Below are 24,572 nucleotides of genomic sequence, written 5' to 3' on the forward strand. Positions count from 1 at the left end.
TCAAAATTAACTCAAAATGGGTTAATCAACCAAATATAACAGCTAAAACTATAGAAGTCTTAGAAGAAAGCAGGTGTAAAATTTCATGACCTTGGATTTGGTAATGGGTTCGTATATATAATACCAAATGTACAGCAAAAGAAAAAAATAACTTGAACCTCATCAAAGCTTAAAATGTGCACTAAAATCATTATCAAGAAAGGGAAAAGTTACCCCACAGAAGGGGAGAAAATATTTGCAAATCACATAACTGATAAGGGTCTGGTATCTAGAATATATAAAGAACTCCTACAACTGGACAGAAGACAACCCAATTTAAGAATGGACAAAGAACCTGGATAGGCATTTCTGCAAAGAAGATACACAGATGACCAAAAAGCACATGGAAGATGCTCAGCATCACTAGTCATAAGGGAAACGCAAATCCAGAGCACAGTGACACCACCTCACACCTTCGTGGTTATAAAGCAAACACACGGAAACCCCCAAAACTAGAGAATAACAAATGTGGACAAGGACGGGGAGAAACTGGAATCTGTGTGCGTGGCTGGTGGGGATGTCAGCCGGTGCGGCCGCTGTGGAGCAGTTTGGCAGTTCCTCAAAAAAAAAATCACACGTGGAAGTACCACATGACCTAGTTTCAGCCCCGGGTATAGAACCAAAAGAATTCTTGGGGCGCCTGGGTGGCTCAGTTGTTAAGCGTCTGCCTTCGGCTCAGGACGTGATCCTGGGGTCCTGGGATCGAGCCCCACATCAGGCTCCTCTGCTGGGACCTGCTTCTTCCTCTCCCACTCCCCCTGCCTGTGTTCCCTCTCTCGCTGGCTGTCAAATAAATAAATAAATAAAATCTTTAAAAAAAAAAAAAAAACCAAAAGAATTCAAAACAGATCTTCAAACAAATACCTGTACATAAATAAAGGTTCAGGGTAGCACAGTTCCTCATGTCCGTCCGTCGTGGATGAAGAGGATTAACACAACGTCCATCTGCAGAATGGAACGTTCTTCAGCCATAAAGGAGCACCGACCCTTGCTACAGTGTGGATGAACTCCGGAAACATCATGCCGAGTGAAATAAGCCAGACTCAGAAGGCCGGACTGTACGATTCCGTTTATACAATGGCTCCCAAACAGATCGTCCCCCCGAGACACAGAGCAGACTGGCGGCTGCCAGGAGGAAGGGGAGAGGACGACGTGCACTGGGACCTGGCTACAGGATACCGAGAACATCAGTTTTAAACTGTTGATTTAAGGTTATGGGAATTTCACCTCCATCAAAAAGCCCCGAACACCCCAGTCTCTCTGACCGACCCAGGCCCAAGCAGACGCAGCCACCGGGCGAGGGCATCACACGGACCCGCACTTCCCCTGCCGTCGTTCTGCTGCTCCCCGCTCTGGACTCTTCCCCAGAAAAGGCACCTGCTGCTGCTTTTACCCCTGCTCCTGTCATCGCGTGGGTTCCTCCACCTGGCTGAGTTCTATTTAATAAGATCTTCGTGCTGAAACATTTTAGAAGAAAGTTAAAGAAAAACACATCTACTCTAGTAAACCATAAATAGACTCATTTAGGTAGCCAGGTGTTAATAAGGGGGAAATGAGCACTTCTGCCGGCCCCTGTCCTTGCTGCCCCTCATGTCAGAGCAGTGCCCGGCGTCGGGCAGCTGAAAATCACGTCTGTGCGCTCAGTGTTGACAAAAGCAAGAGGATGGACACCAGCAGGTAGCGCGGGGGCCGTCAGAGCTGTACGGTGGCCGCAGCAGGTGCTGACTTTGTCTTCTGCTCCCGCTCGCGAGCAGCCACGAAGTTCAGCAAGTCGATGGCAGTGACGACCCCGAACACCATCTGCCTCTTACTGGACTTCCCGTTGCTGTGGTCTGCGGGGGAACAAGGCAGCGGGTTCAAGGGAGCTCCGCGCGGACTCGATCAGAGGAGCCCTGCCCGCACCCAGGCCCTGCCGGCGCTGAGCTCCCGGGCCCGCCGTGCGGCCGCCCAGAGTACCCAGCAGCACCCAAGCCGACCCGCAACGAAGGCCGCCTCCTGACGAGCCGTCCGGGCGAGCAGCAGGGAGGCGGGTCCTGGCTTCTCCACGCCAGCCTGCTGGGCCGCGTGCCCCAGCCTCACTACTTCATCTGTGGGTCCCCCTTGGTGCCCAGCGCTCGAGTTTCGGCGTGAAGTTCCGACACCGCCCACACCCAGCAGCGACACCAGCTCCCAGCTCTGGCCGGTCCTCACGCCCGTGCCTCTCTCACGGCGGCCGCGCGGTGCCGCCCATGGGCAGGCAGGCTTTGGGGGTGGTTGATTTTACGTGTCCGCTTCACTAAGCCACGGGGTGCTCAGATATCTGGTCAAACACTCTGGCTGTCTGGGTGAGACCAGGTATTTGGCCGGGTCCACTGAGGAAAGCAGACGGCCCTCCCTGGCCTGGCGAGCCGCGCGTCATCAGCCAAAGGCCTGAGGAGAACAAAAAGGCTGACGCTCCCCGATAAGAGAACATCGTTCCTGCCCTTGGCCTCAATCTGAAACACCGGCTCCTCTTGGGGCTTGAGCCTGCCCGCTCACCCTGTGGCTCTTGGGACCTGCCGACCTAGTCACGCGAGCCAGTTCCTGAGACTGAGTCTCCTTCCCTACGTCCACACACGCCGTGGTTTCCCTGGAGAGCCGGGGCTGACGCACAGAGCGCCAGCAGAGCCGAGGAGCGGGTGGGAAAGGCCCAGGTCCCATCTCCTGCCCCAGCACCACTCCCGCGGCCGGTGTCCCTCGTGCCTTTGAGGGCAGAGGTCACAGAGGGAGGGGACAGGGGTGGGGAAGGCACAGGGGGGCCGGGCACCCAGCCGGCCTCCTCGGAGCACCTCAGGAAAAAACAAGGGGGACCCAAAGAGATGAGCCACGCGCACTGCACGACGTGCAGGCAAAGGGGCAACTTCGGAGAAGCCTGTCCGGGCTGCCTCTGTGCACACCCCTGCGGGAGAGGGCGGCCTGCAGCAGCCTCTGTACCCTGCCCCGCAGACCCTGCGAGAGAAACTCGGCCAGAGCCGAGGCGTGCCAACTGTCTGTAAGGGCCACACGGTCCGTTATGACCACTCGGCTCTGCCACCAGGAAGTACTGTCACGTGTGACTAAGGAACCTTCACCTGTGGACCCTGAACTTGGAACTCCTACGCTTGTTTTCTCGTAGATGCGCAAATACGCGTAAATGTGAGACTAGGAGGAAGAACCCTCCCACTCAAGCTTGGGGGTCCAGGACCCTGGACCCCCTCCTGTGCCCTCGGAGGCTGCGATTCTGACCGCAGAGCCGTCCCGGGGGGGGGGGCCAGGGCGTACATACCTGCAGGCCCCCCCACCACGCCCGACAAGACCAGGTCCCGCGCTGTGGAGCCAAGGACGGTAGAGGGGTTAGACTCGGGGCAGCCCAGGCCCCGAGACCAGCCCTCTGTCAGGAGGGTGGGCAGACTCCAGGCCCCTCCCTCACTTCCCCAGCCCTCACCCTCACCGGAACTGGACCGGCATCCCCTGGCCTGAAAGTGGCTGCGTACGTGGCAGTTCGACAGCCCCGTGGCCTCCCCGGCGGTGGGCACCCAGGTAGGGCACACAGAGGGGTCCCTCGGATCCACAGTCCAAAGCTGGTGGGGGCTGAAGGTCAGCACCACTGACTCCCCAGATACCCTTCGAGGGACGAGGGCCTCCCTGCCCCACACAGCTCGCAGCAGGAAGGCGCACGGAACCTGGGGCTGGGCCTTGGCAGCCAGCGCCCTCCAGGGCTCCCGTTCCCCGGCCCGACCCCGGTCTGCCCCGGCCGGCAGCAGGCCCTACTCACACTGGATCTGCTCGTGGACCACCAGGGCGAAGTGGTCCATCTCCAGGATGTGCGAGAGCTTGCCCAGTGGGTCTGTCAGGCGGATCTGGAAGAGAAGCGGTAGTCAGCGCCCACGGGGGCAGTAAAGCCAGGCGTCAACCTGGCCTGAGCCTGCTCTCGCGACCGCTGCCTGCCGGGCCCTCCAGTGAAGGGAGCAAAGCCTAGGAAAGGCTGGGCACCGCTCCAGAAGGATCCCTGCAGCCTGTTGCTGAATCAGAAATGGAACACAGGATGCAGAGGGCAACACGATGTACTTAAGACAACACTATGATGAGCCATCGATCCCTGAAGAGAGAGGACGTTCTGTATCGCTACGTGAAAGAGCCTCTTAAAAGAGCTTCCCACGGTCTGATCCCAACTTGGTCTGGACATTCTGGAAAAGGCAAAACTAATAAAAAGATCAGGGACAAATAGGTGGAGTGGGGGGGTTCACACACAGTATTATTCTGTGGGATACTGGAATGGACGCATTTGTCACAACCCGTAGAGCCGTAGAAGACAAAGACGGACCCCCCACCTCAACTAGCCCTCAACTCACTAACAATGGCATACCGGTCATCCGTCACAACAAACTGACACCAGTGCAAGACTTAATAACAGGAAACCATGCGGAGAAGGGGGGGATGTGGGGGACTCACGCTGCACCGTCTGCTCGACAGACAACGAGAACTTGAAGAAAGAAAAAAGACATTTGGGTCCACCCGTCAAAGGTAAATACGAGTGACCTGCCTACACGCAACTTCATGGGAAGCATGTTTCTGACAAGATGGGAAAGAGAATTTAGGGAATACAGAACGGACAGAAGATCCAGGAAGGAAAATCAGGATGGGGGGATTGGAAGACCAGCCGTGACATGGAGACCCTGGTCCTCACTGGGAGGGAACAAGGCCGGCCCACAGTGGCCCCCATCTCCAGGCCCTCACCCCACTCGCTCCATAGTTCACCACCAGTCGACCCAGTGCCCTGGTCTAGGTGGGCCCACCTGCTCGGGAAGAGCTGCCCGGACCCTCTTCTCCTCCCCCCATGGCCAACACCCAGCTCACACCTCAGGAAAGACCTGAAATGGGGTTCCTCAGCCCAACCGCCTAGGAACCCGAAGTCCAGTGACCACAGGTCCAGAGGAAAGATGTTTGCTATCAACGAAAGGCCTAAATAGTCTCAGTCTTTGTCTCTACGTCCCTCTAGAAATCAGTCTGAGGAGGCTGTTCCATGGATTGGGCCTCCCTGGCCATCGGGGGCCTCGTCAGACTCGTTCCTAGCACTCCACGAACAGACACCTTCCCCTCCCCAGGAGATGATGTTCGCGGAGATGGAAGGTGACCTCTCTACAAGTCGAACTCATCTGAGGCCACAATTCCCTTTGAAAGATCTTTCCGATTTTAAATGGCCAGAGGGAGAGTGAGGTGACACTGTGAGGTGGACAATCTGGACAGCGGAGGGAGCCCTCCCCTGCGCTGCTGGAGATGCCAAGGCTCACAGCCTGGGGCTCTGCAGTGGGATCTTCCTACCACCTGGTCACGCTGCAAGGTTCTCAGAAGGGGCATCCCAGATGGGGCGCCAGCAGCCCAACCCAAGGGTCACTTGGTGTTAGCCACGGCACTCGGGTCATCTGTTTACTGTCCCAGGAAAGCCCTTTATGGACCTGGAGAGTCCTGTTCCCATGGCCTCCACAGCCGTCAGTCCCTTGGGAGGGGCGCAGCAAGGGGGCTCCTCCTCAGACGCAAGCTGGACAAACCCCAGGGTGATTTCCAAATCACCAGGCGCCCTTCCTAGTGGAGTCTGGTAACGGGGGCGATCTCCCCGTGAGAAGACACGTGCTCACGGGGCTGGGCGGAAAGGGTCGGCCCACACCGCTGAACCGCGCACAGTGGCGCTGGTCTACGGAAGCCAGTTGCCCCCGAACGCGCTCAGTGGGTCAGACGCTGGATGTGGCCAAAAAGACCACAGGGGTCAGGAGGAGCCAGGTGGTAAGGCCGCCATGGCTCACTGCTGGTGCCCAGGCCCCAGTGGCGCAGCGGGAAGGGCCGGCACTGGGCTGAGTGGTGTGCCCAGGAGATGGGTCCCACCCAGGTTTGACCCTGTGGTCCCTGCATTCTCAAGACCAGATGTGCTCAATGGAAGCCTCGACCCCTGGAGAAGGAAGACATCCTGCCTCCCTCACCCCAGCCCCTTGGCACACAGAGCGGAGCAGGCCCACGGCGGGCACTTCGTGTTTTGCTCCTGCTGGCCCTGTCCAGCATCTCGATGGCAGGACACTGAAGTCCCCACATGGAGACCCTGAGGGTCCTGAAAGCAGCAGAGCTCATGGGGGCCCGGGCCCTGGCTACGCTCTGAAGGTCAAGGCGTGCCGGAACGTTCGTCTGACCTGGCCTCTGAGGGACGGAACAAAACAGACTTGGGCGTCAGGTGGCGGCCACCAACTCTGCCAGCCTGACAACACGCAACGAAAACCGAAGCCGCCATCAGAGCAGACCCCCAGTAGTGACAGGCAGAGGAAGCACGCCGGCTCACGGAAGGCCACGGCGCGGGTATAGCCACTCCCCGAGGAAGGGGCCAGGCGCCCACAGATCAACCCCAAAAGGCCCAAGATGCAATGGAGCGGGAAGGGGACAGATGGTGTGCTGCCCACCGCGGACGGATAAGCAAACACTACGCTGTGGGAAAGCAGCCGGACACATGGCACGTGCGGTGTTGGCGCGAGCGAGGCTGCGGCACACGCGCCACCTGCGGGGCAGGAAGTGCACGGCTCCCACGGTGCTGGGCTCAGGGAGGAGTGCGGGAAGCCCTCGGGGTGACTGGTGATGGTGTCATGTCGAACTGTGACATGAGACGTGTGGAACGTGCCCACCGCGTGGCGGTTACACGTCCAGAGACAGAAGGGAAGAAACTCAACAGCGGGTGGCAGCGGGACTGTGGACGGGTCGCCAGTGCTCAGCCGGGCTGGCCAGCCACTTGCATGTGACGCCGGGCTAAGGGCTCACACAGGAAGCACACTCGTGTGCTAGGTGCTCTGGGGTGTGCCGGGGGCAGTGGCTTGGGGGGCCATGAGGGCTGTTTGAGCAGAGGCCAGCAGGAAGGGTGAGCCGGGAAGGCCCCGGGAGCACTGGCAGCGGGAGTGCTCACGGCTGGAGGAGGCAGGACAGGCGGACTCGGAGGAGTGGGGGCAGGGGGGGGGGAGTTCCGGCAGGGGTGGTCCAAGCTGGGGCCCTCTCCCGGGGCGGCTTGGCAGGAGAGGGGCTCTGCAGGGCCTGAGAGGTGGTGGAAATGGGAGAAATACTCAGATTCTGGAGAGCCTGCAGCGGGGGGTGGGGCAGCACATTCAGCCCCGGGTTTAGGCTCGACCCCTGGCCTCTCCGGAGCAGCACAGCCAACAGCCCACCTTCCCTTTGCCGCCAGCTGGAGGCCGACAACGCTCCTGAAACGGTGCGGGGCCCAGGGAGAGGGGACGCCCGAGTCTGCCACCTCAGGGCCTCGGAGAGCAGCGTGCTCTGCCCTGCCTGTTGAGGGGCCCATCACAGTCTCAGGACACCCCCGGGGTCCCCCCAGCCCCATCGCGTCTCCTGGAATGTTCCAGTTCTTACTAGAAAATTGGGCCTGCCAGGTATTCCTCATGAGCGCGCCCAGGAGGGGCACAGGCCCCGTGTTACGGGCACGGTCATGCTGACAGAGCCTGGCTTGCTCCTGACCGCGGGGGTGGCAGCACCGTCCCAACGAGCGGGCTGCACCGCGCCCTGCCTTCCAGGCGGAGCCTACGGTTCTAGCCATGTGGCGCTCGTACCTCTTTGAACTGCTTATAGATGACTTTCCGAACTTGGTCTGACGGGTGGACCTTCCCGGCGAGCAGGGATGACAGCATGTTCCCCAGGGTCACCATCCCCAGGATCACCCTGGGAAGCAGGGGACAGGGTCAGGGGTCAAGGCGGGCACCCCTTCCCTCCCCAGGCAGAATATGCCCACACTCGGCATCGGAGGGTGCCCTTCTGTCATGCGTGCAAATGGTCTTAGCATTCACCCAGTACGTGCTGGGCCTACGTGTGGCAGAGACTGCAAACCAGTGGGTCCCCTGGGTGCTTCCGTTCTGACCAGTGTCTAGGCCAAAGAACTCGCTGTCGCCCGGGCCAGGGACTTTGGGGGCTAGCACCGGGATAGTCTCGGAGCCTGGGCACGCACATCATCTGTGCGCACCTGCGTGGCCTGCAGGGCTGGACGTGTCCTCCACCACCCGCCCCTGTGCGCATAGCGACAGCGCGGTGGGGCGAGAGCGGCCCCGCACCGCAGCAGTTAACGTGGCCGGCTCCCCGCCCCGGTGGGTGCTCAGGGGGCCCTCGTCCATCGGGCCACCCGCTGCTCGGCGCAGCTGTACGCACAGTGGCCACCGCCACCTGTCCACGTGGGTCCCCGCGGCCGCCCCGTCCCGGAGTGCGGAGCGCAGCCCTGGAGGGGGGTGGCAGACACCGACCCTGACTCATCGACAACGGGCGCCTGGTCGAAGCCCTTCTCGCGCAGGATCTCAATGGTGTGCTCGCAGGTGACCGTGGGCAGCACGGTCAGCGGCGCCGACAGGCTCAGCTCCTGAACTCTGAGGTGCCACCACCTGCGGGAGAGCAGGGCAGGCTGTGAACTGGGAGGCGGGAGGCGGGCACAGATGGGGCCACCGCGAGGGTCGTCACACCGGGAGGCCGCGGAGATGGCCAGGCAGCTGTGGGCCACAGCAAGGTGCCCTGGGTGCCAGGAGCACGTGTCCTGCGGCCACATGGGGGACTTCAGAGGGCAGTCCTCACCACGGCTTGGTCACCATGAAGTCCTCCTCCTTCAGGAAGCCTTTCTGCAGCATCCACTTGTCACTCAGGAACTTGGACCTGCGGGCATCAGGAAGTCACCAGGGTCCAGACGGAGGGTCTCACCACCCCTCCCTCTGCCCACATGGAGGGGGACACGGTGGGCTCTCAGAAAGCCATGGTCCAGCAGAGACCCCACATGGCTGAGGCTGCAGACCTGGGAGACCCCAACAGGGACCTGACGGGGGCATCTGGTCAAGCAGCGACCTACGTCTCTGTCTGAAGGAGCGCAGGGCACAGGACGTTCTGTCCCCAGACCTGAGCCAGCAAGCCCCTCGTGGCTCCCGGGGCCATCTTCCCCAGCCCCCATCCTGACACTCGGGGAGAGGCACAAAGCAAGGACGGCCCTCCTGAGGGTGAGGGACAGCGGCCCCGCCACGGGCTTCCCGCCACGGAACCTGCCTAACCAGGCAGCCAGAGCGCCCAGAACGGGGAGCACATGACCCGCTGCTGGGTGGCCAGGACACTGAGCTAGACAACCTGCTCCAGCCCCCATCTGACCATCTCCATGACACACCTACACCATCGCCCAGACCCGCCCCTCCTCTCACACCTCTCACACCTGCCCCTCCTCCCGCACCTTCACCTCACACCCACCCCTCCTGTCACACCTTCACCTCACAGCTGACCTCACACCCGCCCCTCCTCACACCTGCCCCCTCACACCTTCACCTCTCACACCCATTCCACTCACACCTTCATCTCTTTCACCTCTCACCCGCCCCACCTCACACCTGCCCCAACACTCACACCTTCACCTCACACCTGCCCTCCTCACACCTTCACCACACCCGCCCTCCTCACACCTTCACCTCACACCCACCATCCTCACACCTTCACCTCACACCCACCATCCTCACACCTTCACCTCACACCCGCCATCCTCACACCTTCACCTCACACCCACCCCACCTCACACCCACCCTCCTCACACCTTCACCTCACACCCGCCCTCCTCACACCTTCACCTCACACCCGCCCTCCTCACACCTTCACCTCACACCCGCCCTCCTCACACCTTCACCGCACACCCACCATCCTCACACTGCTTCACCTCACACCCGCCCCACCTCACACCCGCCCTCCTCACACCTTCACCTCACACCTGCCCTCCTAATACCTTCACCTCACACCCGCCATCCTCACTTCACCTCACACCTTCACCTCACACCTTCACCTCACACCCGCCCTCCTCACACCTTCACCTCACACCCGCCATCCTCACACCTTCACCTCACACCCGCCCTCCTCACACCTTCACCTCACACCTGCCCTCCTATCTTCTCTCTCCTTCAGACTTTACCATCCACACACACGCACACACACACTCACACACAACAGGCCTGCCAAGCTCATGGGGGTCAGGCATTCTTACTGAGTGGGTAGTGGGCAGCCCAGCTCCAGGCAATGTGGCAACGGGAACCCAGACATGAATCACCCCACCTTGGGAAACCAACGTGGCGTCCCCACAAGGAGCAGCTGAATGCGCCAGAGAGGCGTACCCCACAGCTCCTGGGCTGTGGGGGACATTGTGAGGGTTTGGTGGGTTGGGGGGGGTCTCTAGATCCCTGCTCCCCCCAGAATCCTGCTGCGGAGCAACTGGGCCCATAAGCAGAGCCATCAGCCCAGAAGCCACCAGCAGGACCTACGGGCTTCAGAGTCGGGACACAAAGTGCACAAATGCTCACACCATCGGGCCTGAAGGGTCCTCGGAGGCCACTGGTCAGACATTCCACAGCAGATGCTAAGGGGCCATCTGACCCCAGCCAAGGGTCTCCTCAACCAGAGGAAGGATGAAGCTACAGGGCGAGTGGGGGAGGGCAGCTTCATCCTCCCCCTCCCTCGCTGATCTGTTACGCCCAGACTTTAAATGCTTCTAGACGACCCAAGATAGGGATTAGACAGGCTGAAAAACTGTGAACTCCTGACACATGAAGGGGAACCCAAGGGCCAGGAGGGTGGAGGCAGAGCCTGCAGGGGTCCTGCGGACCCCCTCCCTCCCACTTTCTGCTGTCAGAGGTCAGGGGAGGCCCGGTGGCGGGCACCCGGGGAAGCGCTGGATTGAGAAGGACGGGGCGACGCGGGCAGGGCGAGGGGCGCGTCTCACATGTAGTTGCGGACGGAGTCGGGCAGGATCACCACGCAGCGCTGGCCCTCCTGCAGCTCCTGGGCAGCCTTCACGGCCACGGACACGGCGCTGCCCGCGCTGCCACCTGCGGAGCGGGTCAGTGAGTGTGCACGTACGTGCGTGCCCGGACCTGCTCTGGAGGGGTCCTGGGGAACCGTCAACAGTGGCTGCCTCGGCAGGGAGGGGACCCCACTTCTCACTGCACCCTGCCTTCCTCTCTCACCCACTGAGCTTCTCATCCGCCTGGGCTTTCATCACTCAACCCTCCCCCCAAGGAAACCCAGAGACCCCACAGCGGGGTTTTACAGAGCAAGTGCACTGCATGTCCCCTCTGTCCCTAAGTCCCCGGGGATCGAAATCAAGGTGCTTCCCCTGGGGACCCTGGGGGCTGCGAGAGCGGACAGCTGGCGAGGAGTGTTTTTCCACCGCCTTCTGCCCCCGGAGGCCCATGTGACAGACACCCTCTAGCCTCTCCAGGGCGTTCCCAGCACCCTGTCCCGGCCGGGGACCCCAGTCGATGGTGAGCCCCCCGCCTCCAAGGTCAGTGCTGGGTCTGACTGAAAACACAAGTGTCCTGAGAGGTTTGGCCTCGCCCCCAAATACCCCTGCACAGCTGATGGCATTGCCAGGACACGTCTCACGGTGGGGCCAGGCGGGAGGCAGACGCCCATCTCGCACCCGGACCCCACTGCCCACTATGGCGGGAGCGCGACAGCAGTGGCTACTTCCTCCTCCTGTCAAGCTACTGGGGACTGCTATGTCCCCAGGCCCCTCACCTCTCACGCTCTGTCCCTTCTCCGTCTGCCACACCCCTGTTCTCAGACCATTCAACACAGAACACAAAGCATGTGGATCCTAGGGACCCAGAAACATCGACCCAGAGCTCTGGCCACGCTCTGGAAAGGCACCTGCCCTGCGGCCTCCCGTCCCCGCCCGTGAGCACGATGGCCCCCCGAAGGGCGGGCAGCACCAGAGCAGCACAGCCACCGCTGTCCCGCAGCCTCAGGATGAGGCGTCTCTTATGCGTTTGGACCAGAAGTGGGCAGATGGCAAGCGTGCACCCCGGTGCCTGCGCCCCACTCACCGCACAGCAGACCCTCCTGCGCAATCAGCATGCGGGCGAAGGCGAAGGACTCCTCGTCGTTGCTCTTGAACCACTTGTCCACCACCTGCAGACAGGACCCACGCCGAAGGCTCTGGAGGGCTCGCGCCCTGGTGAGGTGGGGGCGCGGCCCACCGCCGTGGGTCCCACCTCACAGATGCCCTTGGTCCAGGGGGCCGTGACCTCAACGGACGCGGCCTGGCCCCACGTGCGGGATGGGATTCTCACGTGTAAAAACCTGGCACTTTCTCCCTCGCCCTGGTCCAACACATTCTGCCTCTGGCACCTAGAACTGTTGTCCGGCCCCCACCGCACTGCTGTATGTCCCCGCCAGGTCACTCTAGACCCCTCAGATGGAAGCACCCTCTAAGCTCCCTCGTCCGGGGCCCTTCTCATTCAGCGGGCTCACCTGCCCTCCGCACCTGGAGCTCCCTCCCTCTGCGGGGGCCTGGTGTGCGCACAAAGCTGGACCTGTGCCACCGGCCACGTCAGCGTCTCTGCCCAGCAGGCCACGGCGTACACTTGATACGGGGCCGCCTGCTACCCAGCCTTGACCGCCAAGACCGCGCTTCGCCCACCTGCCTGTGTGGCGCTCACTTTCTCGTTCCCCCTCCATAGGAAAGCCGGTTCGAGGGCGCACGTCCGCGAGGGCCGGAACCCCCGCAGGGGACACGGCCTGGCTCTACCTACCGTCCGGTCCAGCACCGTGGGGATGAAGTCGTAGCCGATCCCCTCCACCTCGTACAGGGTCTGCTCCGTCTGGTTCAGCTGCTCGGGCTCTGCGAGGATGGAGCCCTCGGGATCCACCCCGATGATCTGCAGAGGGGGTGGCAGCAGGGCAGGAGGTGGGCGGAGGTCTTGTCTGGCCATGCCTAGCTTTCACTGGGGTGGCCGATCCGGCCCCCAGCAGCCCCCAGCAAGCGCCTGATAAAGATCGGCCCCTGGGGCGTGGACCTCATTCCCGGGCCTCAGGACAAACTGGAAACCCGAGTATTGGGGAGATTCCAAGGTAAACATTCACCCCAGGGCACTCAGAGGGGATGGCACGGGGGGTGGGGGAGCCTCCCAGGGGAGCACCTGAGGAGCAGGGCGCCCCAGGAGAGCCCTGACTGCCCCATGGGGACACCTGGTGCCTGTGGGGACAGTGGGCAGAGAAATGAACCCCCCACCTGGATGTTCCGACGAGCCCCTTCCCAGGTCCACGCTTAACTCCAAGCCCAGACACCTCCCCAGGGGCGGCACACGCGGGACCCGAGCCTGAGAGCTTACAGCTTCTGCAACAATCCTCAGAGGCCACCCAAGACAACTGTCCCCCCACCAGAGCATTTGGGCGCATAGGTCGTGGGCCACTCCCAGACCGGTACAGACACACACACTGTCCTGGACACAAGCCGTAAGCAGGAGTGTCAGGACGGGGAACTTTCAGCTCTAAAGCAGAGGCCACTCTGGGGGCCCGATGCCCAGAGCTTGGAGATTCCGCATCCAACTGCAGTTGAGGCCACAGGGCAGAGACGCACACACGTCGGGGCCTGCGTCTCCGGGCAGGGCAGGTGCCCGCGTGCCCCCACCGCCCGTCCGCAGCCCCTGGGTCACTCACTTTGCACCCTGGACATTTCTCCTTCAGCTTCCTGGCGATGCCCGTGATGGTGCCACCCGTGCCCGCCGAGGCCACCAGCATGTCCAGCTTCCCTGATGGGAGAAGCTGCGTCAGGGAGAACACCCGCAGGCCATAACCCAGCGAGCCCAGCACGCTTCTTTAAGATTGTATGTATCTATCTGAGAGAGAGAGTGCACCCGGGCGGGGGGGGGGAGGAAGGGAGGCAGAAGAAGCAGAATCCCCGCTGGGCAGGGAGCCCGACGTGGGACTCGATCCCAGGACCCTGAGATCATGACCTGAGCTGAAGGCAGACGCTTCACTGACTGAGCCCCCCAGGCGTCCCCCCCATGCTTACTAATGAGTGAAAACATAACCAAGATGAAGGCTGGTTATGGAAAATTTCCAGAAAAACTATTCTCCTCCTTCAATAGCCTTTCATTATGATGCTAGATCTTTAAAAAAACATTCACAGCAAGTGACCCAGGGTGCATTTCAGGCCTGGCTGGCGGACACACGGCCACGGAAACCCCGGGCGGGCGTGCAGAGGCGCGGGCAGGACTCGCTGCGGCGGCTGCCCGGGGGACGGGGCCCAGGCGGCTGAGGCGCGGCCTACGGGTCAGGTTTGGGGCGTGACTGCGGGAGCTGAACTATAAAGGAGACAGGAGGAACCCCTCAGGCTCGGCTCAAAGCTCACCGGCTCTCACGGCGTCGGGGCCCGGGCCCGCTCTGACACCCGCAGACAAGTCCGCGCGGGCACGCGTGCTGAGGCACGAGCTCGCTTTTGCAGACGAGAGCATTCTCACGCAGAAAAGCTGGCCGAGCAAACACCCGGGGCCCACCGCCCAGCTCCTGCGCCCAAGCCCACGCCAGCCTGATTCCACGCAGGAAGCCAGTGGGGCCCATCGCCCCAGCGTCTCCCTCATGGCTCTTCGGGAAACAGCCCCCGGAAGTACCGCCACGGCCCCTCCGGACCTTGGCTCTGAACGTGTGGAAAGGCTCCAAGAAGCTCGTGTCCATACACAAAGTACACCAAGCAGAGGGGCCGCCACCCGGTTCAGATCGGGGCTCGATGCCGAGTGCCCTTCCATGGCGTGAAGCCCAGGGACACGTCCAGCACCGGGCTGGGACGCGCGCGTTCCCCGCACTCAGGAGCCCCTGCAGGTCTGGAGGACACACTGCTGGGCACAGGAACAGGACTACATGATCCGCGTGGTATCAGAGGAGAGGCAAAGCAACGCCCGAGAAAGCACAATGAGGGAAAAAACCTCTCTAGGAAGATGCTCTGGAGAGCACGTCACAGAGAGGGGACATTTGAGTTGGGTTTTGACGGAGGAATAGGAGTTTACCAAGGAGAAGGTAAGTGACTTGTACGCTCCCAGGCGAGCAGGGGGAGGTGCCGTCAAGACGGACAGAGGGGCAGGACAGAAGTACACACCCTCACACTGCTGCAGGATCTCCTCGGCGGTGCTGTCGTAGTGAGCAAGGGGGTTGCTGGCATTGCGGTACTGTGTGGAAAGACGACGCCGTCAGACACATGGAAGGGACGACGGCCGCAGGGCAGGAGGCACACAGCTCGGAGCCCGAGAGGAGCCCGGCAGCTCGGCTAAGAGTGGCCAGGGGCACGGGCAGTTTTAGGGCCTCACCAGGCACAAAACATTAAATCCAGCTCTCCTGAAATACCTGTGCTTTCTGAATGAACCCACAGGAAATCGAGGGAGGCAGGGAGCTTCCGGTGGAAAGGTTTTTATGGTTTTACCCGTACAGAGCGCCTCCGGGGTCCACTGCACAGGCCGTTGCGGCCCGGGGCTGAGCCCTCGAAGCCGGCACAGAAGGCAGAGAGCCAAAGGCTTGACTGACGCAGCCAGCCACCCACCGCAGGGCCTGACCAGGCCAGGAGACGCTGCCGCTAGCGTGCCGGGCACCTCTGCAGCCCCTCCTGCCGCCAGTGTGGCGCCCCCAACCCGACAGAGGCCCCCACCTCCGAGGGCACGCCCGCCCCTAGACCCCAGCTCACCTGGTCCAGGATGTGAGAGTTGGGGATCTCGTTCCGCAGCCTCCACGCCACCCCCACGTGAGACTCGGGGGAGTCAAATCTGGCGGTGGTAGGCGTCCTCACGATCTCCGCCCCCAGGGCCCGCAGCACGTCCACCTGCAGAGGACACCGAGGCTGTGTCTCCCCTAGGCCTGGTGCACAGGCGCGGCCCCGGGACAGGACCCCTGCCCCCACCTTCTCCGTGCTCATCTTCTCCGGCATCACGATGACGCAGCGGTAGCCCTTCACGGCGGCAGCCAGGGCCAGCCCGATCCCTGGGGACAGGGCACAGGGTGAGACGCGGCCGCGGCGCCCGCCAGGCCCCTCCCCAGATGTCTGTGACCGGTGCTGCAGCCAGGAAGGCCCAGGAGACAGCACTCTGGAGTCCAAAAGGGCCTGACGTCACCCCCTTCTGCCTCGGAACGAGGGCGTCAGGGCAGGGAATGCCAGAGGTAGAAATGCAAAGGCCAGGGTGCCCACAGAGCAGCACATGACACCTGGCGCCTCCAGCTTGTCCTGGGCCCCCGCCCTCACCCCGGACACGTACATCAGGTCCTGAGCAAATGGTTAAGGGAAGAGGCCGGCCAGATAGGCCAGCACGCAGCAGCAGGTCGCCCCAGGCCAGGGGACCCTCCTGGCCTGTCCCAACACCCACCTGTGTTCCCAGACGTCGGCTCAATGATGGTGTCCCCGGGCTTCAGTGTCCCGGCCCGCTCGGCGTCCTCAATCATCCGCAGGCTGATGCGGTCCTTCACGCTCCCGCCCGCGTTGAAGAACTCACACTTGGCCACTGGGAGCCGAGGATGAATCATGGGAGGAGGAGACCCCCGCCCCCAACCCATCCCTGATGCCCCCTGCAACCCCGTACTCTGACACAGCCAGGAGTGGGGGCAGACACAGTCTTTGCTGGTTCTGCACACCAGCCCCTCTCCATTCCTGCCTCCCGCCTGCGCCTGGAGGAGGGGCCGGCCCACTGGGAAACGCCCACCTGCCCATCCACCTGCGGCCGGCCCGAGGCCACTCCGAGTGGAGGAGAACAAGGCCCCCGAGGAGCCCCTGCTGGGTGGATGGGCCAGGAAAAGCCTCTGCTGGGGGAGCACAGTCCCAACAGACTTGAGGGACACACGGCAGACGGCTGACGTGAGCCCCCCACTCCCCTTAAAGCAGGACAGATGGCCCCTGGGTCACAGCCCTGCCCCGTCCCGCCTGCCAATGCTCCATGCCTGCCTCCCATCACCCTCCTCACTGGGAGAAGCCCTCACCCAGGGACACAGGGCTCTCCCATGTTCTCCCCGCCCATCTCCACTCTCCTTTCCTGCGGAAGGGCTCCCTCCCATCTCTTAAAAACACGCAGTGTTTGTAAAAGGAGGGGTGGATGGGCCGGCCTACGGTAACATGGGCACACCGCCTCCTGCCCAGTTTGTCCTGATTTCTGAAATCTAATCACCGGACGGACTTACCCCCTAGAGCCAGGCAGCGCCCCTGGCGGGACAGTGTGCGCCTGTGTGATGGGCGGGAGCTCCCAAACGCCTGCGCCCTGGGAACCTTCCAGGTCCCACACTTGAATCACTCACTGGCGTCATTCTAACTAGCCCGTGGGAAGGCCGGCGCTGACTGAAGCAGGGATCCGAGCTGACCAGCGTTCAGGCCCTGCCCAGGCCGGCCCCGTCACGCCGGCATGTCCCCCTGCTGGGCCGGATACGGCCTTGGACATCCACTAGCCAGCTCGTTTCCTGGCCCTTTGCCCCTCACGAGGGTCCCAGGAGTCCACCCCCCCATTCCTGGGCCCACTGAGCCACCGCCGGGCCGCGCACCGGACAGAGGACGCCAGGTACTCACAGAGCTCACACTTCAAGCCAAACTTCTTCCCAATCTTGTTGATTCTCACCATGGGGGTATCCCCAATTTTCTTCAGGATATCTGGCAAGATTTGGGGGGATTTTGTCCTGAAACAGAGGAGTCCGTGGTGACTCGGGCGTGGCAGTCCAGCGCGTTCAGTACATCAAGAAGCAATCAAAGAACCTGCTTTACTGGGACGTGAGCCACGACGCAATCTACGCGCAGGGTGAGAGGTCACAGGCACATTCACACACGTGCGGACGCACGCGAGCCGACGGGAGGGAACCGCCTGTAGCTCAGCTCGCGGTTAGCTGCGCCAGGGTCGCGTCCTGGGCGGAGCCGGGGTCACAGGGCGGCGGGACGCGGGACCCGTGTGGCTTCTGCTACTCGGTTATGTTATTCCAAATCAGAAGCTGAAGTAACAGCACTAACTTCCCCAGGTCCTGGGCAATCTGTTCAGAAGGGCTTTTCTGGGGACCCTCACTTCCTTCCCTCTCTCAACCCGACCCCTAGGATTCCTCCTTTCCTCTTCTTTTCCTTGATAAACAAACTGGTGACGACCGTAGAGCCCCCGGACCCCCAGGCTGCTGGTCTGCCCACCAGGCCAGGGACAGTGGCTACAAAGGGTGTGTATCGGACACCTGGCGTCGTGCAGAGAATGTCAGGCCCAGGTGGTGTAAAGTACCAGGCGAGACAAAACCACACAGACCATGGGGAAGTCCCTGGTGCCCTTGGGGTCAAGGTCAGGATGAACTCCCAGGCGGACCTCCGGCTCAATGTGGGTTTCCGTATCATGGACCAGCTGTTCCCCTTCACATCTAGTCACTGGCACCCTCTGCCCCTTCTTCCACCTGGGGACAGGTGACAGGCAGGTGTGGACAGCCCAGTTGGCGTGTGTGCGAACCACGATACGCACATTTCCTGACAGGCCCCCGAGAAGATTCCTCCATCCTCACCCACGGGGACTGATGCCAATTCCACACCCTCTTCCCGTCTGCACCACGGATGTGGGCACGAATATTCGCCTGGGAATATGCACCACTGACCTGAGCTTTGAGAAATCGACAGCTTCCTACGCCCTTGGCTTTCTAACATACATTCCAGGGTTCTCAGACTTCAGCGCCCACTGCTCCAGGAACCTGTGAGCACCAGACTCCAGCCCCATGCCAGCCCCAGCGGGCCCAGCTTCCCAGGGGGTCCAGAGGCACTAGGGCGGCAGCATTCCACCCCGGAGCCCCAAACAGGCCTCCACCCACACGGACAAGCTGGAACTCAGCCTCCACCGCAGCCTTCCAGGAGGCTCAGAGGGAGAGGGACACCCCGGGGCGGGCTGGAGGCAAGCTCAGCAAAGAGGCACCTCCCAGATGCTAGGCTGAAGGGAAAGCCTGGCTGGGGGCAAAGGGCTCCCAGCCTTGGCCTTGGAGGGAGGCCAGGCCCTCTGGGTGAGGCTGGGGGTTGATTCATTAGTCAAAGGGACAGAGGTAAACAGCTGCCCCCAAATCATCCTGTCTCCAGCAGGGGCTGAGGCAGGCAAGGAGGATGAGTCCCCCGCTAATCTGGGCAGGTGAACTTGGGGTTCCTGATTCAGCACCAGGCCTTGGGCACACACCCCCTCTCCCGCAGAAGCTTGCATGAAGTGATCAGCACGGGAGCCGGGGATAGAACTGAGCAGGGACCGGCCCGGAAGCCGTCAGGAGGGCAACCCCACCAACTTCTGATAAAGCGCACTCCTTACCAGGGCTTGTCTGCCCCTCCCCTCACCGCTGCGCCCACCCTGGCCATCCTCCCAAGCCCATTCCACCTGGGAACCATCTAGAATCCCCTCCCCCAGATGTCTGTGCAACTGGCACCTTCTGCCCATCCAGAGAGGGCCCGAGGCACCTCGTGCCCCCTCCTCCACCTAGCCCCAGCACACCTGTGCCCTCACCATGAAGCTTCCCGAGAGCCCTGGGGCACCCTGGTCTTACATTCTCCCAGCAGGTCGGCCCCAACACCCTTGGAGCTGCGGGCCTGAGCTGGAACGAGTGTCCCACGGGACAGCGACCCCTTATGGGTTCTTAAGGAGGTTAATCAGGCCAGTGTGGGAGGTGCGGGTGTAACACCATTTTACAACCCAAGTAAGAGAGCATCCTTTCCACCCCAGGCTTTCCGAGTTAGAGCTCCAGAGCCCTCAGGAACCTGGGTCTGTCTCTGCTGCCCCGCTGCCCGCTCCCCCACCCCGAAACCACGCCCCAGCCTCACGCGGCCCTTCTGCCCCCGGCTCCGCTTTGCTTGGGAAGCGAGGGTTCATCCCGTCCGGCCATCGGCCAACGTGCCTCCTCAGCTCTTGGGACTGAGACACGTTTAAAGTTTGCAACTTCTGGATTTGTACATTCTTCACATCCCTAACTATCAGCACCTCCCCCCACCCCTCGCATCTGCTGTTCAAACCAGGAATCCCGAGCGCTGAGACAGCAGCGTATACGGGATAAAAATCAACACCTGAGAGCTTGTTCTCTGCCTTATGTGTTCTACATCCAGAGAGGACACCAAGGACAGAAAGCTTAGCGCGCTCCAGTTTTATCACGGGACGGGGACTTTCGTCTGTTGTTTGCTTTCACAGACAGACCTGCACCTGCACCAGGTTCTCGTTCAAGATGCCGTTTTCTACTGATAGTTTCACAAGAGATCGTTGCAAACATCTAAATACTGAACAGAGAGCTTAACAAGTCTTCATGCAACAGTCTCAGCCCGACCACGGAGAGAGCCCGCTGCAGGAAGTATTTCACGATCAGAAGTGCTCATCACCTACAGTTAAGTAGAAAAGCGCGGGCGTGTTTCTCGTGACTGGAAACCTGCAGGCTCGCCTCCCACACGGGGGAGCAGCCAGGGGAGCGGGGCTAGAAACCTCCCCTCCACGTCACTCCACGTCTGTGACGGGCACATCCCGTTACCCACTCAGCATCGGCTCCTGCTGGGCACTGATCTAGGGGCTGGGCTACAGTGCAAACGAGCCTTGGCCTCTCTGAGCCTCGGGCCACTCGTCCCCACGGCGCCCCCCGCCCCAGCTCACCACCCCTCCAGAGTGAGTACGGGGGGGGGGGGCACACCTCAGGTCTACACGGCTCCATGGCTTCCAGGGAACAAGCTCCTCCCTTCAGGGTAACGGACAAACCGGCTGGAATCGGGAACCGGCACTTACAAGGCGGTGTGGTGATGCGGAGAGTCACTGACCGGCCTGCCCAGCTGCCAGGAGCACCTGCTCGGGGCGTCAGGACGGATCCACTGGAGCTCCTTGGCTTCCTTGTCCCCCGCGGGCCCCTTCTCCAGGCTCCCTTTCCCCAGGTGTGCCCCTGAGAGGTGGGGGCACGCTGCAGACCCCGCTTCTGCTTGGGGTGTCTCGGAAGGCATGCTGCGATCTGGCAAAGGCAGGGGAGAGACTCAGTTGGTTCAGGCCGATTCTCACCACCTGCTGGAGAGTCTGCCTTGCTGTTCCTGGACCTGGGGAACCGGGCTCACCTGGCCCCCGGGCGTGGGGCTCCACCCACTCAAACCGCCCAACAGAAACGAGTGCGAAGTGCCACACCAGCTGCTGTGCACGGTCTGCGGGTCCTCGACAGGTGACACACAGAACCACACCGTGAGCCAGCGTCCCGCTCCCAGGCGTGTATCGGACAACCGGGAAGAGGTGTGTGTGCACCACGGCCGTGGCAGCACGGCTCACAACGGGCAACACGTGGAAACAACCCAGTGCCCACCGCAGACGAAGGGATGAACCAGACGCCAGATCCACCCAACGGAAATATTTGGACATAAAAAAGTGAGAAGGTTTCACACTTTTTCTCAATATGTGGGGGGGGAAGGTTCCTATGTGGAGGTGACGGGTATCCTACTTGACTGTGATTGTTTCACAGTGTAGACATCAAACCCAAACACCAAGTTGTAGAAAGGGCTTCTGTCTTGAACGGCATCCAGAGGGCAGGTCCCATTAAAAACAAAACAAAACAAAACAAAACAAAACAAAAAAAACCATCAGGGGCACCTGGGTGATGCGGTCAGTTGAGTGTCGGACTCTTGATTTCAGTTCAGGTCGTGATCTCAGGGTCATGAGATGAAGCCTCACGTCAGGATCCACGCTAGAGGGGGAGTTGGCTTGGGATTCTCCTCCTCCCTCCGTCCCCCCCTCGCGTGCCCATCTCTCTCCAACACAAGCAGGCCACCTGAGTGGCGCAGTCACTTCTTCTCCCTCTGCCCCTCCCCCCCGCTCGCGTGTGCGCTCGCTGGAGCTCGCTCTCTCAAGAAAAAAAAAACCAAGTTGTACACCTTAAACACAGTTAACCCTTGAACAATACGGACGCAGACAGAAGGGAGGGAGAGGAGGGGGCGGGCTCGCTGGGCTGCAGCCCTGCCTTGCTCCATTAGGGTGACAACCAGTAGGCACCCCCTCTTCTTCGGAGACACTGGGACTAGCTCAGCCCCTCTTCTGCCGCCGGCTGCCATTTCTCACACTGACCAGAGGACGCAGCCCAGCTAAGTGTGCACCGATCACCGAGAACTTCCCACAGCGCAAACGCTGAAAGGAGACGGGACAGCTGCACACGCGAGGCAGGTCCTGCGTGCAATCCCGGAAGACAAACAGGGTATCAGCGGAAACGAAGGGAATGTGAGTAAGCACGGACTTCAGTGGAGTCCTGTCCGCCGTCACACAGGTACCTATGAATGCAACAGACTAACCAGGCAAACTGTGTTAGGAGGCAGGCATGTACGTGGGAACTCTCCATCCTGCCTTCTCAATTTTTCCTAAAATTAAACTGCTTAAAAAAAAAAAAGGCCAGGGGCACCTGGGTGGCTCAGTCAGCTAAGCATCTGTCTTTGGCTCAGCTCATGATCCCAGGGTCCTGGAATCGAGCCCCATGTTGGGCTCCCTGCTCAGGGGGAGCCTGCTTCTCCCTCTCCCTGCCGCTCCCCCTGCTTGTGCTCTCTGCCAAATAAATAAATAAAATCTTAAAAAAAAAAAAGTCTCTGGAATCCCGTGAGTTTGGAAAAGTTCCTGTTCATGGTAGGGGATGTGGCTCGGGGTGGTCTCTGAGCACAGCTGCACAGCTCCTCTGAGCAGCAGGAGGGACCCCCAGACCCCAGCCTTGCACCTCCCCTGCTCCCCAAGAACTTTGTAGGGCAGTTTTGCTGTGAAAAGGTCAGGGGCCCTGGGGGACTGGGCTGAAGGCACACAGGGCTCCTCCCGAGGAGATGAAATCCAGGTTCTCGGGCACTCGCTCCCTTTCTCTGGAGCTCATGGGCCAGGTGGGTTATCAGCAAGGGCAGAGGCAGCCCCAGCGGGTCGTACCCCCAGCGCAGTGGTCTGATGCAGTCCGGCCCAGCAGCTCCCCACAGACGCCCAGACCAGAGCCCGCCAACAGGGAGCGAGGAACCTCCCGACCCTTTACAAGTCACAGCCCGGAAATTCTGCAGGCCCCCCGAGGCTGGGTGGGTTCTGGGAGAAACCAGCCTCCCAGCTGTCCTGCCCCGCGACCTTAGAGTGGTGGTTCTTTCAAGCCTCGGGGTCACCGACTTCTTTTACGAGGTTCAGCTCTTCCCTGAAGCCACTCAGATGTCCTCCCTCCTTTTGAAGACTCAAGCAGAACAGCGCCTGTTTTCCGTCGGGCGCCGGAGTGGCCTGTGGGCAGGTGATCTTCCATCTTGCAGAGGCCCCCGAGTCACAGGCTTCGCTCCCCATCAGAGGCCGACAGTGGGGCAGCGCCCCGGCCCGGCAGGCGCCCGCTCTGCCGCCGGACTGGCCACCTCGCTCGGAGACGCAGGCCGCCCCGAGCCTCCTTTCTGGAGACTCGCCTCGCCTGGCGCAACCTCCGGACAGGTAAGGAGCTGCCGCGTGCAGATGGAAGCCGATCGAGTCTCCGCGGCCGCCAGAGGCACCGGGCCGCACGCTCGCTCCGTGATCGGTTCCGAACTCGCCGGCTCTGAGCCGCCCGACCCCGCGCCCAGCGCCCCGCGGGCCGACGCACGTGCGTCCTGGGGAGGCGGGCTCACCTGGCGCCGCGCGGCTGGCTCCCGCCCCACCTTAAACCGCAAGACCCGCCTGGGGTTACGACGCCCCAAGTGCACGCCGCAGTCCGCAGATACGCACCGGTCGGCCCGGTGTTGGGGGGGGGGGTGTCAGGGCCAAGGGTGCAGAGGGTAGAAAACTCCTCTCTTAAAGTGTGAGTTTTCAGGTGGGAGATCGAGACCCTACGGAGGATTTGGAGACCGCCCGGAAGGGGCACTTTGGGATAAACACGCCCAGACAATCCTTGAGAAGCTGAAAGTTTTGCGTTCCCGCCCTTCCCCCAACCCCCCCCCCCCCATTCCGCAGTTGGGCCATCCGCCTCGCCTAGGGTTCGGGGAAGTGGGGGTCTTAGGGCATCCTCCCCCCACCCCCGAGTATGTGCCCGGGGCACGGCCCCGCGTCCCCTCCCCCCGTGGGCGCCCACCTCACGTGCCGCCCACGCAACTACATCAATATTTATTCCCACCTCATACAACTGGAGGAAAGGAGCGATTTGCGAAACAGCCCTTTCCCATCCAAAATGCAGAGAAAAATCAATGATCGCACCCCGGCTCCCGGCCCCCAAACCCGTCCGCTCCACAGCCGCGGGAGCCGGGGGGCAGGCCCAGGGGCCACGTGGGCACTGAACCTACGGCTTCAAAGCCGCCCGGACGCGCGGGAGCGGGGAGGGCCCGGGGGCGCGGGACGCCGGCCCTGCTCCGCCGCGTTCAGGTGAAGATGATGCAACTCCGGCGGAGGGGTGGGGGCGACCCAGGCCCCGCCGGGACCCCAGCCCGAGCCCCCGGCCCAGGGGCGGGGCGGATCTCGGCCTGGCGGGCGCTCACCTGGACGGAGACGCGGGAAAGCGTGGCGGGCCGGGGACGTCCGGGCGCGGGGGAGCTGCGGGCCCGACAGCTTAAGGCGAGCCGCCACCCTGGAGCTGCGGGGCCTGCAGGACCCGGAGGCGGACAGCGCGCGCAGGCGATTGGCCGACAGGCGGGGGCGGAGGGCCGGCGCCCGGCCAATCCCGAGTGCGGAGCGCCCCGCCCGCCGCCGCGCTTGTCCCCGCCCCCACCCACCCATCGCACCCCACCCCCATCCCCACCCCTCCTCCGCCCGCATCCCCCCGCCCCCAACTCCCCGCCCCCACTGCCCAGCCGCGGGTTC

The 24,572-nt window shown here is 61.9% G+C and overlaps 1 protein-coding gene across 3 annotated transcripts; it reads right to left on the reverse strand.

The window, feature by feature from the left end:
- Positions 1-1,093: 1,093 nt before the first annotated feature.
- CBS (cystathionine beta-synthase) lies at positions 1,094-24,363 on the reverse strand. Of its 3 annotated transcripts, none has more exons than XM_045774169.2 (17): positions 24,251-24,363; positions 20,568-20,784; positions 17,387-17,493; positions 16,203-16,337; positions 15,743-15,822; positions 15,530-15,664; positions 14,951-15,020; positions 13,516-13,607; positions 12,609-12,734; positions 11,901-11,985; positions 10,796-10,901; positions 8,632-8,709; positions 8,310-8,444; positions 7,629-7,737; positions 3,812-3,896; positions 3,323-3,364; positions 1,094-1,871 (listed from the first exon to the last, which is right to left on the reverse strand). In XM_045774169.2, the coding sequence occupies exons 2-17, from the start codon at positions 20,774-20,776 to the stop codon at positions 1,732-1,734; spliced, it is 1,734 nt and encodes a 577-aa protein (XP_045630125.1). In that variant the 5' UTR covers positions 20,777-20,784; positions 24,251-24,363; the 3' UTR covers positions 1,094-1,731. The 3 variants fall into 3 exon arrangements, with proteins under 3 accessions (XP_045630125.1, XP_087717957.1, XP_045630126.1); XM_087861831.1 differs by lacking the exon at positions 24,251-24,363 and adding an exon at positions 21,408-23,499; XM_045774170.2 differs by lacking the exon at positions 3,323-3,364.
- Between the last annotated feature and the right edge of the window lie 209 nt (positions 24,364-24,572).

The sequence above is a fragment of the Ursus americanus genome, chromosome 4 (assembly GCF_024610735.1).
Source record: "Ursus americanus isolate L20-20 chromosome 4, mUrsAme1.1.p, whole genome shotgun sequence".
In the NCBI taxonomy this organism is placed as follows: domain Eukaryota; kingdom Metazoa; phylum Chordata; class Mammalia; order Carnivora; family Ursidae; genus Ursus; species Ursus americanus.